General features: G+C 35.7%; 1 protein-coding gene across 1 annotated transcript in view; it reads right to left on the minus strand.

Moving 5' to 3' along the window:
• Positions 1–1,929: 1,929 nt before the first annotated feature.
• Positions 1,930–18,531, minus strand: part of LOC149197807 (alpha-dioxygenase 1-like) — a 182,188-nt gene continuing 165,586 nt past the window's right edge. The window contains exon 6 of the mRNA XM_089408815.1: positions 1,930–1,992. Within this exon, the coding sequence (XP_089264941.1) occupies positions 1,930–1,992 (63 nt within the window). The remainder of the gene's footprint in view (positions 1,993–18,531) is intronic.

Here is an 18,531-nt window from a genome sequence, read left to right on the forward strand (position 1 = left end):
GTTTAATCTATACACTCCATAGCCCAATGGAATTATGACAGTTTAATCAACCAAACCAATCAAATCAAAACAATTAGTACAAACATAACTAGCCTAAAATTCATATAAAACATAGCTAAATTTACAGCGAGATCCCTCTCTAAAGATGGTAGGGCTAGATCCTAGCTTCCAAAGTGGTTTTGATGTTTTCCTATGTGTTTACTCCCTCAACCTTAAAAATACAGAACGACAACATAGTGGTGACCATACTGGGGAAAACATTTCAGGTTCCTAAGAAAAGCATATAAAGTTCTAGATCTGATTACTAATGGTGGATATTGATCAGACACAAGAAGGTTGTATCATTCACCTAGTGACTCCATGTTTCAAGAATCTGGAGCTCAAAGTGTGCATGGCGACTCCCTTATCAAAGAATCCATAATTGTAAAGAACTTATGGTAACTCTAGTCCTTTGTTGATTGTTTTCAAAATGAATTCAAGAATACAACACAGGTATGCTCCTATGAATAGATCAAGAATTCTAAGTTTTCCAAATCCCTTGCCCAGCAGTGATTGGTTAACTTATCTTCCATTGTTTAAAGATAAAAAATGAGATGATGTCATTGTACATTTATTGAGGTTTCATATGCACATCCGTAAGCTTAATGTCAAATTTTTTGAAGATTGTCTTATGAAAATTTTTATGGCAACTTTGGAGGAAAATGCTAGAACTTAGTATGAAAATCTGCTTGCTGCTAATATATTTTCGTTAAAGAATTTTCTTACTGTTTTTTGAGAGAAATAAAGAGAGGATTATCCATCTTTGTTGCTGATTCAAAACTGTTGTGATCATTTTGAAAGTTTTATTCAATATCTGGAAGATTACTATAATGATGATCAGTTCGCAAATGATGAAATACTAGAGGCTTTATATGGAAATCCTTTCCAACATTACGAACAAAAAGTAGAAGTCTTGCTTGAATGTTCTTCCCATAAGGAAGAAATAGAGGATGTATGTTGTCTATATCTTCATGAATATTCCCCACAGGGGCTTCACTCAATGAACCTCTGACATATCACGTTTTTTCATGGCATATTAAACAACACCCTTAATTTGACTACATATTGGAAAATACCTCTAAAAATCACATTATTTAACCCCCTACCAATATAAACCCAATACACCTTCCCAATTTAAAAACGCCTATTTTCACTAGATATTGTATGTATCCATTTTTTTGTTAACATTTTTTATGCCCCTTTATATTTTTTCATTAACTTTGGACTCATTTTTTATACCTACTAATATAAAAACCCTCTCCCCCTATATATCCCCGATATATTATGTCATTTTTCCCTCAATAAATATCCCCTAATATGAACCCACATGGTATGGTATTGGTCTCCAAGTGAAGCCCCTGTGAGATTCCCCAGATGAAACAATGCTTGCAGCACCACAACAAACTGATCAGCCAGAGGTTAAGGAAGAAATTCAGCAGCCTGAACCCGATCAAGAAGAGGACAACAGTGAAAATCAGCAGGATATTTCAGATACCATGGATGAACACATCAAAACTGTGGTAGTCTCAATTGCAAAAGATCAAATTAAAGAACAAATTCCTTTTACTAATCAGCGAGTAAATGTGATTGAGCATATTGTTGAACATCCGTTTGTTGATTTACAGAAATCTTGTGATCTGAAAGAAGAACTAGCAGAGCTTAATTCTCTTGATCCACAAGAACATTTTCAACTAGTGTTTTCTTTAGTGATTAAAGACCAAGCATATTTGCATGATGAAGATCTTGTTTCTAATTCTCTTTCATGTTATATCTTGTCTCAAGTTACATCCCTTGAATAAGATAATAAAACTTCTCAATCATTAGTTTCTTCCTTGGATGTTAATGAAGAAAGGAAAAATGTTGATGCAAGTCATATTCCTTCACTTGAAATTAATGAGAATTTGCAACTGCCTTGTAAGATTTTGTGTGACCAAGCGAATGATAAGGATTTGCCTGTTGCATATGATATTGTTGTCATATTTGAGGAGATTCAAGAGCATTCAGAACACTTGACTACAGTGGATAATAACAAGGAAAAGCAGTTTTCTCCCATTCTGTTTGAAGAGAATCGGTTTCAATACATAAGAAAAACAACAGTTTGGAATGAGTTTTGCTTTCCTGTTTTAAATCATCTTGAAGATCTTATGTTGCAAGTTTTCCATGATCCTTTGGTTAGTTTATTGCAGTCATTGGTGAAGGGAGAATCTTCCAGATTCATTAATGCAGCTATTGGATCTAGTGGAAAAGTTGAGTTGCCATTTTCTGAATTTATTTTTTCGCCTAAAGAAGTGGAATGCAAACTTTAGTTAAGTGTCCATTTTCTTGAATGGTTGCACTGTATGTTTGTTATCACTTGATATGGCAATCATTTTATCAGATTAGAGTAGGTAACAGAGTGCAAATAAGCTCAGTGCCTTGGGCATTTTTGTTTTTCAATGAATTCTTTCCAATTTCAGTTTCAGATTACAGTACAACTTTCATTTCAGTGTATATTTCATATTTCAATGTGCAGAATGTTTTTGATTTTAGTTTGAGAGTTTTTAAGTAGCAGAGATTTTATGGAAGAACAGGTTGCAGGTTTTGGGATCATCCCAATGGATCAGGTTACTATTCTATGGTGTTCTTTGCACCTCACATGGAGAGCGCCATCCCCAGCTGGAGCCACTGTTAGGGTCCTATAATTTATAGGATCTCAAGGTGATTGAGTATTTTTTAGAAATTTCATATTTTCCTTTTATCCTAAGTTTCAAGAAAATATTAAAAGCCACAAAGGGATAATGCAAATTCATCAATTTTTTATCCAAAGTATTATCTTAAAGCATTATCAAAGAGGTGCATATGGACAAAAATATGTTTTGTTGTTTATGGTTAAAAGGGGTCATAGTCAAACACCTTGGGATTTTCCGCTCTTTTGGATTGACGGCACCCATTTTTTATTTCGCCCCGCCCCCCCCCCCCACCCCCCCCCCCCCCCCTCCATCCTACATTTATTGGCGGGGGAAGGTTGTCCGAAAAAATGGTATTTCCTGCTGGGCCCCATCACCACATGGCCTCCTCTCAACATTTCGCACCCCCCCCCAGCCTATACTACCTACTGCTCCCTACCCCCTCCAAAATTGTTTCCCCCTCACTTCTTTACCGTTGTCCCTACCTAACACCTTCGCCACTCCTATTATTCCACCTAATCACCTTCTTTCCAACCATGTACCTCCATGTCACCTCCCACCTCCACGTCATATGTTCGTTTCATGGTCAAGTAAAACTATTTTTTTTTCCCTATACAACACAATACTTTCAAACATGGATTACAAACAACTGAGGACGTATTTTCAAATACTGAAAGAGGTTTTTGTTTCTAACATCTTCTTGTATAAAAATATCTTTCGTTTTTCTAATGGCTGTTATGGTTTGGGATATACTAATGATTCTTTCAAGGAATAGTTTCCAGAAATTTCCTATTTCATTCACCTTTTTGTAGAGAATATTGTGGATAATCAAAGATGAACCTTGGGAAAATGGATGAGGGTTTGGTTCATAATATGCCAAGATACAAAATCCTTTCTCATGTTTCATATATCTATCAAGGATTTGGAGATTCACTCTCATCAGTTTAGCCTATTTTTTCCAACTGCGCAATGTCCTATTTCAGTCACCTTTTTGCAGAGCATATTGTGGATAATAAGAAATGAATTTTCAAAAACTGAAAGAGGTTTTTGTTTACAACATCATAATTTACAACAACCTCTCTTAGATTTCTAACATCTATTATGGTTTGGTATATATAAAGGTATTACAGGACCCTATGTTTCAAAATTTCGAGAGGAAAAAGCTCAAAGACAGATAGTGACTTGGAAGCCACCTCATCAAATAAGAGTTGCTATCAAATTTGAATTTCTCTTCTTTGTCACCAGAAATCCACAAGGATAGTGCCAAATAGATTCATTAGTTTTGATTGTTCTATGTTTTAGTTTTATTTGTGTAATACAGTTTGAGATATTTGTAAACAAATCTTGATATTTTTTTCAAGATATTTTAGTTTAGAATTTGTATAAATACTTCATAGTTTGAAGTGATAGATGTTGATTTCTGAATGTAATTTCTTCTACATATTGTAAATTTTTAAAATCACTAGAGCATCAATAATACAGGGACCTTTCACAGGATTCATGTGGTGTACCAAATGGTGATGTGTTTCTTCTGTTTATTTGTTTAAACATTGTTTTTCTTTCTCTATTATTCTAAAAATCTCAATTACTTAACAGAAACTGTGATGAGTAGGATATGTTATTTAGAGCACCCTATTCTAGCTATTAGTAATTTACATGTTTTCTTCTGAAGTCAAATTAAGGAATTATTAATTGCTCCATAATTGCTACTGAGCCTTACATTTTCTGCTATTTCACAATCCATTTAATTTCTAAAAAGATCCAAATAGTGTAGCCTAGCTTGCCTTGTGAAAACTCCTCTAAAATTTGATGCCAAAATCAGTTTAATATATAGACTCCATAGCCCACTGGAATTATGACAATTTAATCAACCAAACCAATCAAATTAAAACAACCAGTACAATAATAACTAGCCTAAAATTCATATAAAACATAGCTAAATTTTACAGAGATATCCCTCTCTAAAGCTGGCAGGGCTAGATCCCAGCTTCCAAAGTGGTTTTGATGATGTCCTATGTGTTTACTCCCTCAACCTAAAAAATATAGAACGACAACACTTCGAGCCTTTCACAAGCCTGATTCTTTTCATTCGACTGTTGGTTCAGGGATTCTTGGATCTTCTTACCTTCTTATACTTGCAATAGAAATGGTTCAACAACTTCAGCCTTTTCTTTGATCAATGAATCCTTCATAGATTTATCAACCTTTATATTTCCTCAAGTGCACCTACCAGCTCTCCTTCTAGGTCAATTTTACCCTCTTCATCATCAAAATTGATACATTTGACTTGCAAATTTTCTACGGCCACCATCATCAACTATTTTAGGATTTCAACATCTCTTTCCTCATATGAGTAGTGGTTGACTTCATTTTCAGAGGAGTTGTCTTCTTGAACATAGAGACTCTAGTTTTAGCCTTCTTTCTCATAAGTAGTAAGGATGCCAAGTAATTGATCTAGAGTGATATACTTCATATTAGACATGTCTTCAATGGTTGAAAGCTCGGGATTAAACCTTTCAAGAAGAGATCTCAACACTTTTTGAACTACCACAACTTCATATAGCTTCTCATTAATATCTCTTATGGTGTTCACAACTTCGTAAACTCTTAAAACTACTTTGCAATAACTTATGTTGGGTGTGGAGCTTGATTATCTTCTATATTCAAAAGTATCGCCACATTGGACCCCAGTTTAAAATGGGGGCGGCAACGCCGCCTGTAAAATATTCGCTGGGGGGGGTTTCGGGGGCAGTGCCCCCGAAGCTAAAAACAGGTGTAAAATTGCCTTGTAAAAGTATAGTAATTTCTAGTCAATCTGGGCCGTTCATTAGGCGGATGATCTGACGGTAGAACTTATGTTTAGTTTAGGGTTTTTTTCCCTAAAAGGCAACCCCTCTCTTTGTATGAGGGCATTGTATTTGAGGCTGTGAAATAGATGTGTATTCTGTGAGCGAGAAATAGAGAGGTGAGACTGTGAGAGAAAACAGAGGATATTACAGCGGATTTGCTGTAGGTTGTGTCTCTTCATTTTGCTAGATAATAGAAAGGAAGGACTGGCTGTTCGGGGTGGACGTAGCCCAAACTGGGTGAACCACGTATATCTATGTCTCTCTTGTTTTGTGTGTTTTCTGTGTTTATATTTCTGCAATATTTTATGTGTTCCATTGCTCCGTAATATATAATATTCTAACAACTGGTATCAGAGCCAAAGGTCTATTTGGCTGATAAACTCGCAGGAAAGTAGGGTTCCTGGTTCGAGTGGGAGCAATGGCAGAAGATGGTAAGTTTAGGGTCGAGAAATTTAATGGCCAAAACTTCTCGCTGTGGAAGATGCAGATGGAAGATTATCTGTATCAGAAAGATCTATACCTACCATTGGGCGGAAAATCAAATATGCCGACGGGTATGAAAGACGAAGAATGGAACCTTCTCGATAGAAAGGAACTCGGAACAATACGGTTGTGCCTTGCTACATCAGTCGCCTTCAACATTTCGAAGGAAACCACGACAGAGGGTTTGATGCAGACGTTGTCGAAACTATATGAAAAACCCTCGGCCTCAAACAAGGTATTTCTTATGAAACGGTTATTTAATATGAAGACGTCGGAAGGTGGATCTGTTGCAGACCATTTAAATGATTGTAATACAGTTACAAGTCAGTTAAGTTTTGTAGGGTAAACTTTGATGATGAAGTTAGAGCTCTGTTATTCTTGTGCTCATTACAAGAAAGTTGGAATGGTTTGGTAATGGCCATTAGTAACTCCGTTTCTAGATCTAGTACTTTAAAGTTTGATGATGTTGTCGGTGCTATCCTTAGTGAGGAAATGCAATGGAAAAGCTCCGGTGAGACATCGGGAAATGCTTTGAGTGCAGAGTCTAGAGGAAGAAAAATGGAAAGAGGAAAGAGCTCAGGATATCGCAGTAAATCAAGGAAAGGCAGATCCAAGTCCAGATCAGGGATAGTGTGGTGGAAATGTGGGAAGAAAGGACACCTAAAGAAAGACTGTAGATCTCGGAAGGGAAAAGAAGGAGATGCACAACAAGAAAACAATCATGAAGCAAATGTGACAGGTGAGGTGTTACAAGATGCTTTGATTCTTTCTTTAGAAAATATTACTGATTCCTAGGTGGTAGATTCAGGGGCCTCATTCCATGCCACACCTGATAAGAAATACTTTCATGACTATGTTCAAGGAGAGTTTGGACAAGTTCGTCTGGGTGATGATAAACCCTGTAAAATTGTTGGAATGGGTAAGGTTCTTGTAAAACAACAGAATGGAAACCAATGGCTACTAAAGGAGGTAAGGCATGTTCCAGATCTAAAGAAAAATCTGATTTCAACAGGGCAGTTAGGCGGTGAAGGTTGTGTGACAACTTTCACAGATAAAGCTTGGAAGGTGACCAAAGGAGCCCTGGTAATAGCAAAAGGCGAAAAGGTTGGTACATTGTATTTATGCAATGGTATTTCTAACTCTGTTAATGCTTTGACTTCCAAAGGAGCAGATGCAGCATTATGGCATCATAGGCTTGGACACATGAGTGAAAAAGGGATGAAGATTCTTCACTCAAGGAATTTGTTGCCAGGTTTGAAGAATGTTGATTTGGACTTCTGTGAGAACTGCATTTATGGAAAACAAAAGAGAGTCAGATTTCTCAGAGTCAGGAAAGAAAAGAATAGCGAAAAATTAGAGCTTGTGCATACAGCGTATGGGGACCAACTCAGATATCATCTCTCAGTGGCTCTCGTTATTATGTTACCTTTATTGATGATGCAACTAGAAAAACTTGGATTTATTGTATTAAGAATAAATCTGATGTATTTGATACTTTCAAGAAATGGAAAGCTTTGGTTGAGATTGAGACAGGAAAGAAATTGAAGTGTCTTAGATCAGACAATGGAGGTGAATATTGCAGCAAAGAGTTTGATAGATACTGTTCAGAGCATGGAATTCGCAGAGAGAAGACAGTTCCAAGAACACCACAAGAAAATGGTGTGTCAGAAAGGATGAACAGAACAATCATGGAGCGTGCAAGCTGCATGAGATTGCATGCAGGATTGCCTTTACAGTTTTGGGCAGATGCTGTAGATACTATTGTTTAACTAATAAATAGAGGGCCGTCAAGTTCCTTGGATGGTGGTGTTCCAGAGGAAGCATGGACAGGTAAAAAGGTAAACTACTCTATTTTAAAGCATTTTGGTTGTGAGGCCTTTGTCCATATTGATAAAGAAAATAGAACAAAGCTTGAGGCAAAGTCAAAGAAATGTACCTTTATTGGATATGGTGTTAATGATTTTGGTATCGCTTATATGATTATGAAAATCACAAAATCATTAGGAGCAGAGATGTAATATTCAATGAAAAGGTCTTGTATAAGAATCAGTTGTAGGAAAAGAAAAAAGAAAAGGAAAACAAGGAATATGCAGTTCTTGATGAAATCACTAAAAAAGTAAAGGTGCCTGAAAATAATAATAATCAACAACCACAACAACAGCAACCATCACAACTACAACAGGCACCCCAAACACTTGAAAGTGGTGTTAGAAGATCTACCAGGATAAGTAGACCCCCTGAACAATACTCTCCTTCATTATATTATTTATTGTTGACTGATTCTAGTGAACCAGAATGTTATGAAGAAGCAATGCAGGTTGAAAGCAGGAAGAAGTGGGAGGTATCCATGGAAGAAGAGATGGACTCCTTAATGCATAACCAGACTTGGGATTTAGTCAGGTTGCCTGCAGGAAAAACTACATTGAAGAATAAATGAGTTTACAGGCTAAAGGAAGAAGATGGAGGAAAACAAAGGTACAAAGCTAGAATTGTGGTGAAGGGGTTTGCACAAAAGAAAGGTATTTATTTTGATGAAATATTTTCTCTTGTTGTTAAAATGACTTCAATCATAACCATTTTAAGTCTTGTAGCAGCTGAAGATTTGCATCTTGAGCAGTTAGATGTAAAGACAGCCTTTCTCCATGGGGATTTGGAGGAAGAGATATATATGCAGCAGCCACAAGAATATGAGGTGAAAGGTAAGGAGAAACTAGTGTGCAGGTTGAAGAAGAGCTTGTATGGCTTAAAACAAGCTCCAAGGCAGTGGTATCTAAAATTTGACAAGTTTATGTCTGAACAAGGTTATACTAGATGTCACTCTGACCATTGTGTTTATCTGAAAAAGCAAAATGATGGCTGCTATATTATATTGTTATTGTATGTAGATGATATGCTTGTTGCAGGGACTAACATGCAGGAAATAAATGTGCTCAAAAGAAAATTGGCAAATTCATTTGCAATGAAGGATTTGGGAGCTGCAAAACAAATCCTCGGTATGAGAATAACTAGAGACAGGAAAAATCGCAAATTAACATTGTCTCAGAATGAGTACATACAAAAGGTGTTGAAAATATTTAATATGCAAAATGCAAAACCAGTTAGTACACCTTTTGCTAGCCATTTCAAACTTAGTAAGGAAATGTGCCCAAAGACCCAAGAAGACGTGGATTATATGTCTAAAGTTCCATATGCATCAGCAGTTGGAAGCTTAATGTATGCAATGGTCTGCACAAGGCCTGATATTGCACATGCAGTGGGAGTTGTAAGCAGGTACATGAACAATCCAGGAAAGGAACATTGGATGGTAGTGAAATGGATTCTCAAATATTTGAAAGGTACCACAAATCAAGCATTATGCTTTGGTGGTTCAAACATTTCTCTACAGGGATATGTTGATGCAGATATGGCAAGTGACAGAGATAACAGGAGGAGCACTACAGGATATGTATTCACTGTTGGTGGAACAGCTGTCAGTTGGGTTTCAAAAATCCAAAGTGTTGTTGCACTTTCAACAACAGAAGCAGAGTATGTTGCTGCTACAGAGGCTAGTAAAGAAATGATTTGGTTACAAAGGTTTATGGGTGAATTGGGTAAGGAGCATGATATGGGCACATTATACAGTGATAGTCAAAGTGCCATTCATCTTGCAAAGAACTCAGCATTTCATTCCAGGACTAAACATATACATCTCAAGTACCATTTCATACGATCAGTGTTGGAAGATGGAGAGTTGAAGCTGGAAAAGATACACACTAGCCAGAACCCTGCAAATATGCTAACAAAAGTTGTAAGCAGGGAGAAACTAAGAATATGCTCAGTTTCAGTTGGTCTTCAAGGATGACGATGAAGATGAGAAACATCCAGGTCCAAAGAGGAGTCATTGTCCAACAAATGGAGTAGTGGTGGAGTTGCTACAATCAGTCTCCAACAGGGAAAATTTTAAGAACCCCCCCTAAATTTATAAATATAATAAATGGGCGAATCTCTATGGTATATAGGAAAAATGGAAGGCGATTTTATCAATAATATAATATGTATATATAATTTTTTGGCGAATCTCTCACCAGGCATGGCGAATATTTTACTCAATTATAAAATCTTGTAAGATCTTGGCGAGTCTTTCACTAAATAATAAAACTTTGTAATGTCCTAGTGAATCTTAGCATAGGCTACATGCTGGTTTAATTCCCCCATTTAAATAGGCTACATTCCAGGTGAATACCATGGGTCAATACCATGTGCCATTTTGGTGAATACCATGGGTCAATACCATGTGCCATTTTTATTTTTATTAATTCTAATATTAGGGTTAATAATGGTTTTTTGCATGGTATTAATAACAATCTAGTCCATGGTATTTGTCCCATAGTATTTTGGCCATAGGTTTGACCTAAATATAACCCATTTTTTGAGTGTTCATAAATATAAGGTGACTTATGGAGTAAATATAAAAAAATGTTTTATTTGTTTACCATACCTCTCGTTTATTTATATTTTTATTAATTTACCATACCTCTTTTACAAATATGGTATTTGGCCCATAGGATTCACTTAAATAAAACCTCTTTCTTGAGCCTTCATAAATAGAACGAGGGTTATGGACTAAATATAAAAAGAGGTTTTATTTATTTATGATACGTCTAGTTTATTTATATTTTTATTTATTTTCCATACCTTTTGAGTAAGTATAAAAAGTCGTTTTATTTATTTATCATACCTCCACTTTACTTATATTTTTATTTGTTTACACCCTTACATGTATATAAGGTGACTTATGGAGTAAATATAAAAAATGTTTAATTAATTTACCATACCTCTCATTTATTTATATTTTTATTAATTTACCATACCTCTTTTATAAATATGGTATTTGGCCCATAGGATTCACTTAAATAAAACCTATTCTTGAAAATGGGCGAATGGATTCACTTAAATAAAACCTATTCTTGAAAATGGGCGAATGGAAGGTTGTAAGTCCTAATTTCAAGGGCTAAATTTACCCTTTTTACCCTCTCCCTTAAAATAAGGTGGGCTATTTGAGGTGATTTGTAAAAATGTACTATGATACAAAATATTCGCCCACTAAAAATTTAAAACCCCTTAATTTCGCCAAAGGGCGAACATTCGCCCCTAAAATTATCCTTGGTCTCCAAGTGGGAGATTGTTGGGTGTGGAGCCTGATTATCTTCTATATTCAAAAGTACCGCCACATTGGACCCCAGTTCAAAATGGGGGCAGCAACGCCACCCATAAAATATTCGCTGCAGGGGGGTCCAGGGGGGGCGGCCGTGACCTTTGGGAGCCCCCCCCTGGCGGGGGGTTTCGGGGGCAGCGCCCCCGAAGCTAAAAACAGCTGTAAAATTGCCTTGTAAAAGTATAGTAATTTCTAGTCAATCTGGGCCGTTCATTAGGCGGATGATCTGACGATAGAACTTATGTTTAGTTTATGGTTTTTTGCCCTAGAAGGAAACCCCTCTCTTTGTATGAGGGCATTGTATTTGAGGCTGTGAAATAGATGTGTATTCTATGAGCAAGAAATAGAGAGGTGAGACTGTGAGAGAAAATAGAGGATATTACAACGGATTTGTTGTAGGTTGTGTCTCTTCATTTTGCTGGATAATAGAAAGGAAGGACTGGCTGTTCGGTGTGGACGTAGCCCAAACTGGGTGAACCACGTATATCTGTGTCTCTCTTGTTTTGTGTGTTTTCTGTGTTTATATTTCTGCAATATTTTATGTGTTCCATTGCTCCGTAATATATAATATTCTAACAACTTCATCATCATGCATCCTTAAAGACTCAAATTTCATCATATAACCTTGAAATTTAGATATCTTTACCTTGTTGTCACCTTCATAGCAGCTACTCATCTTATCCTAGATAGATTTGGCAGATGTGAAGTCCATCACTTTGACAAGTTTTGATTCAAGCAGGCTAGCAAGTAGGGATTTCATGGCTTTCGCATTGCATGTGAACTCCATCTTCTAATACTTGGTAATTACTATTGGAGGCTTTTGATATTCTTCTTCCACAACATCCCATACATCAGCTTCAAGTGATTGAATGTAGGTCTTCATCCTTACTTTCCAAAACACATAGTTTGTTCCATTGAACATTGGTTCCCTATTGGTAAATCCTCCTTCCTGGTTTGCCATGGTCCTAGATCCTTCTTCCAACTATTAAACTAATCTAAACTAACCTGGCTCTGATACCAATTGTTGGAAACGAGGACAATACTTAGAGGGGAGTTGAATCAATATTGTAGTAATTTTAACAAATTAAATTTTTCTTTCGCTTATGCAATGATATTAGGACATCGTAAACAATTCAACATGGGCATGACATGAAATAATTTTAGTAACGCAAGAAACACACAAATTCTTCAAACTGCTCTTCAATTCCTTCACAAGACTACAACCAAGCTACCAATTGTTATTACAATTCTCTAGATACAACCATTAGGAAGCTACAACTCTTTGATATATCAACTACAACTGAATGGAGCTATGACCTCAACTATTTACAAGCAACTACTGGAAGTAGCACCAACCTCTAACCTACAAGATACAACTTGCTTGACCCTCAATGATTCATCTTTCATTCATTTTCACACTAGAACCATTAATGACACCTATGCTTTCAAAGTAAAACAATTTATCTTTCTTCCTCAATCACCAATACCTTCAGAAATTTTCCATTATTTATCACACTAGCAGCATCACCAACTAGCTCATTTTTCTTATTTTAGCATTTTTGGCAATTTATAGGCTCTAGTAGGGTTTTTCCAAAGTTAGTGGGCTTTTAACTTGACTTAATTTCCAAAACAACCACTAAACTGACTGTTCCACTAAAATAGATCCTTAAGCCCCTTTCACTAGTGCCTTAGCCTAGTTTCTTTCATAGGACCAGGTGTTGTGAACATTGGCTAGCACTTCGAGCAATAAACCTATCTTTAAGATTTCGAGGGCTTATTTCCTTCATTAACTCTCCACACCCTTGGTCTCGTTTCCCGCACATAGAACCACGTCCCCGACACTCAAAACCTAACACCTTTGCTTGTAAACCCTTTCAAAAACCTTAGAGGTCCTACTTACGGGCTTAGTTTTCCCATGGGGCCCACCTTTCCTCAATGTCGTTGGTTTTCATTGATCCTTGTCATTTTTCATATGTCCACCCCTTGTCAACCCTCTCGTCGCCTTAAGAAAAACCTCTAGGCTACTTTAATATTTCTTTTGGGTTGGTTATTACAAGCTGAGCTATCCAATGGGGTCTTCCTACTCTAAATGTGAGCCAATAGCATTACACTCAGGCTTCAACTATCTCTGACACTGCCCACGTCATCTCAATGCCTAGCCAATCCATTAATTTTGCATACATTGCTTCAAAAACTTTCAGACTCTGACCAGTGTAATGATGTCATACTAACGTTATTTGTGCCATGTGTCATCCTATGATTCTTCCAATTTTCACTCAAAAATGGGTCATTAAAGTATGCAAAAACACAAAATTTGTCTACCACATGTCCACCTCCGATTGGGCCATGTCATGCTGACATCATCAAATTTCATCATCTTTTGAGGGGCAATCAAATTATGTAATTTGTCCTACTATCATAGAGGAGAGAGAAAGGTCTCGTGGTCCTTTTTTTTTTAGAAAATCATCCATTAAAAATTTCTAAGTGTTCGGCCCTTTTGACACTTCTCTACCCTCCTCTTCTTGCCATGTTTCCTAGCTCTTTAAAACCACTACCTTATTCCATGGTTTGCGCGAGCATCCTTTAGTGGTTTGTGGTTTTGAGTCAGGGGGTGTGTAATTGATCTTCATCGTTAATCTTCAGATCGACGATTTGGGGAATACAACTTATTGTGCGACCCCACTTTCCTGTTAACACCTGATGCACTCAACCCCACACATTCCTTTTGATACGTTGATGGGGGCACATGTTGCAAGAACCGCCACAAACTTTTCTGCTCTTTAACCTTGGCTTGCGACATCTCACTTCCTCCTTAGTGCTTTTGTTAAAACCTTATGGGATAGCCTTTGTGGGCTCCCTCTATTGGGCTTAGGTATGAGTGGGGACCACCAATGTCCATTTACTTGCTTCTGTCGTCGAACCATGTCATCCTGTCTAACACCATTCCGCACATTTTTTTAGAGCTGCAAGAAAGATCGCCGGGGTATATCTGTCGAACTACCTCTGCTGAGATGGTGTGGATGGTAGGATCTGTCTTGGGCTAATTAAAAATACTCCAACTACACTTTTGTTTGTTATTATTTACCTGGTCCTCCTTTTTCAACTCTACCAACCTTCACGTTATATTTTGTGAATGCACCAAAAACGTCCTCCAACTAATTTAGCTCCGAAAGAATTTGACTTTTGAATCCCTAACTTTGATTGACCATAACTTGTGACCTAGGAGGCCATTTCAAGACTTCCACATACCATTGGAAATATCTTTCAGATCTTTTCCCATCTAGGTGGGGTTCATCTACATCTGAGATAATATGTGAACTATAAATGACTCCAAAGTATTTGCACCATTTTCATTCATGCTTAACTTTATTCTTCTTCTTGTGCCTAAAACTTGATCTTCTAAGGCATTTTTTGACACCTTTTCCATCAATGACAACATATTTCTAACAACTTTTGATATTCTAAATATGTTTGACCATCTCCTTGTAATATATTAGCTTTATTTTATTTGATAGGTCTTTATTGCACCACAAATTCTCTTTAAATTTAGACATAATAATATTTTTTTTATTTTTTTGCTACCCTCGGGATGACATGTTCATGTATTCCCCAACAATTTAGCCAAGACTTGACACACTCCTCTCTTTAACCACTAGTGGTTATGGTTGTCGTTGGAAGTAATTTTGGGAAATATCTTGTCATCCATGTTGTTTATCTTGTTCTTGTACATTAAGTACCTAACCATACTCATGCACTCAATGGGGAAGAGACTCACTTCTACGAGGAGAATAGGATATGTTGTATTGTTTTTAATATTAAGCTTATAAGTTACAAAATCCTTTTGGATTTTCTTTATCCTTCTCCAAGATTCTCAAGAGAAAGTGCATCCCTATACCTAACATATGTATAAGATACTAGGAGTGCCAAAAGTATCAAATAGGATTTTTTCTTATCCCATAATTAAAGGTCTATTAATTTACATTTGTTTTAAAACGGGTAATAAGATTTACCCCATCCATTTATCATTTTTTCAACACTATAGTTCCCATTGATCTTATGATGAATATAGACTCCAAGATATTTGTATAAAGGAACTTCCTCCAAATTATTATTGTCATATATGAAAATTTCATAAGTGATCTTATGGGATTTAATTGTCATAACATGGGTTTTGTTCATGTTCACAATCATATCCATATTAAAACAAAAGTCCTATAGGATTCTTAGATGATTATTAAGGTCACAGGGATTCTATGCCATATGAAAAATATCATAAGCATAATGAAGAAAGATGATCACCATACATGTGAGAGTCGGCCTAGTACAACCAACTTCTTCCAACCAACATTCTAACTTATCAATGTCAATCCCAAAAAGAGTAGGGGATGAGGGACAACATTGCTTTACTCTTATATTATAACTATCTTTTTCCAACCACCAATTAGTATTCCTAGACCTGGAATTGACACTTTCATGTAGCCGTACAACAACAACTCCTAGCTCATAAGGAATTTTTAGCTCTTCTAACATATTCCAAAGGTTATTCCTCGTCACAATGTCTAAAGATTTTCAAAAATCAACATAACAACAAAGGAGATTGGTTTTATTATTGCAACACTCTTATGCAATTGTCCTTGGTGTAACAAGATTGTATACAATTGAATGAAATCTCCTAAAGACAACTTGCCATTTATCTCTTTTTCCATGAATTTCAAGCTATATGCTTATCCTTTTTCCAAAATACTTCCACAAATATTGGCTAAGATGAGGCTAATAATAAGCATTTTATAATTAGAGGGATTACTTTTATCCCCACATTTAATGATAGGAACATTGAGGCTTTGATTCCAAGATTTATGGAAATCACACTTGATTGTTAAATTGAAGAGGTTGTGTATATGAAGGATGAAGATAAACACTCTAATTTTTAAGATTTCAACTTAGTAGAGCTTCACAGAGATGAGTACAGGCCTTCTAGTTTTCCAAATTCTCATTAAAGAGTTAAATCATATATCACACAATTAATATTTAAAATAAAATTATATTTATATATATATTAAGGACAATGAGGATTAAGCACTAAGATCGAAAAAAAGGTGTGTATTAAACATTGACCACTCATCGAATTTAGAACTGGGAACTTTGGAGATGATAAAGGAAGCGAAAATCCTAATGGAGGAGCCATGTATGAATAGAATTATTTATGATCGAGTTGCAAATGGATGAATTATAGGCTGAAATTTGCAGTACAAAGAAACTTGTGTGATTTAGCCAAGAAAACCTAATATCAATATGTGTATATAGGATTGTAAGCACAACATTAAAATTGAATGGAATTCACTTCTAAAGGAGATGAGTGTGCCTTTAATACGGATGGTCATTGTAGTAATTGTTAATAAGGCCAACATTAGACAATTTGTTAATCAATTGAATGAGCCATACTCATTGTGGACTATAGTTATCAAAATAGTTTATCACATTGAAAGACGATGTTGTGAAACAACTTTTTGAACCAATACCCTTGTTTAAAGAATAGAAATGTACTCACTCAACGAAGGTCAAAGTTTGAGGGTATCTTGATACTCTTGTTTGGATGTTTTTCATCAAAGGGCAAGCGGCACTAGTTTGGAGCATTTCATCATAATTCACATATATGAAATTCGTTCATGAAATAGGTCATGTATCATATAAATAGAATAGTTGTCCACATGGATATATTCTTACACATTTTTTTAGGATTAGAATATTCTTAGAACATATGTTGGGATGTAAACCATTGGATATAAAGTGTATTAGATTGAATAATATATATCTTAATGCAAGCTACATTTATTAGAAAAAGGTATAATGCATACTGCAATTATTAAAAAAAGTGTAATGTTCAGTCCTCATACATCCTAATGCATACCACAATCATTAAAAGATAGCATAACATTCATTCCTTATGTAAAGATGATCATTCAAGTGATAATGATGATTATTCAAGTGGAAAGTAATTTTTCCTATAGAACTCCTTGTAATCATCTTACAAATGCTATAAATAGGAATCTAATGTTGTTTATGGTTAGTAAGGTTGCAGTTGTGTCCTAGGTGTGTTTAGAGAGATGCATAGTCTATGGACTAGATTCTAGTCATGTACTTGTATTGAGGGATTTATCTTTGTAATGATGCGCTACTAATCATGTATAAGTTCACCTTTTGAATTAATATAGAGTTTGTGTTGTTGATTTTATTCACCTCACTTATCTCGTGTTTATGCTTATATGGATGGGATTAGGCTTAATTCTAAGGATTCATAGTTTTATTTAGATGATGTTTGTTTTGTATCAAAATGTGTGAATGCTTATGATTTACATAAGTAGCCCTTACTCTTTATGTAAAGTTTTCCATGGCACTTTATAATATTGTCTTGGAAAAGACTTCATTTTCAATCTAAGAATTAGAGATGATAATGTCAACACACTAAATACTCCATCCTTTGTTGGATGAACATGTAGACCTTGGGTCTTCCATTTGAACCAACAATAATCATGGATGCTTGCCACTTATTCTTGGGAAGGCTATAGCAATATGATATAGGCATAGTACATAACAAAAGGAAGAATACATTCACCATGAATAAGGAGGGAGGTAATTCTAACTATCTCAAATGGAGGATGATGCTAAGTGCAATGTTGTTTTTTTCAGCAAAGAAATTTGAGACTAAAGGAGGATTGCAAAAGAATGTTGCATTGTGTTTCCAAGCAAGTATCAAAGTTAGTAAGATCAAATATAAGTCCCAAGGAAATTAAAGAATATATTGGAAGTGTACAATGAAATAACACAAAAAAAATTTCCAAAAGGATTACTATCAAGGAATAAGGTAATGCATGAGATAGACTTGATTCCAAGTGTGATTTTCCAACTCAAGTAGTGAACAAGATGAGTATAATGAAGAACATGGACTTGAGTCAATTAGATAAAGCATTGTTGCCAAAATATTTAATCATGGAGAGCGTGAGCAAAAGGATGATTATAATGATAACTAAATCAGACCAGGATAGTCTATGGAGGTTGTGCATATACTCCCTCTTGAGTGTGAAATAAGATCATAGCTAGATATAAATTCCCATTGTTAAATATGGATGGCGTGAAGGTTAGTCTGAGGGGCATCAAATATTTTTCAAAGATAGATCTAAAGAACATATATCACCATATTCAAATATTAAGATAAAATGATAAATGGAAGATTACATTTAGAAGCAAAATCATACCATACAAGTGGTTGGTTAATTTATTTGGACTAACTAATGAACCTAGA

This window comes from Pinus tabuliformis, chromosome 2_2, assembly GCF_031772625.1.
Source record: "Pinus tabuliformis cultivar Carrire ecotype Pingquan chromosome 2_2, CPIR1, whole genome shotgun sequence".
NCBI classification, from domain to species: domain Eukaryota; kingdom Viridiplantae; phylum Streptophyta; class Pinopsida; order Pinales; family Pinaceae; genus Pinus; species Pinus tabuliformis.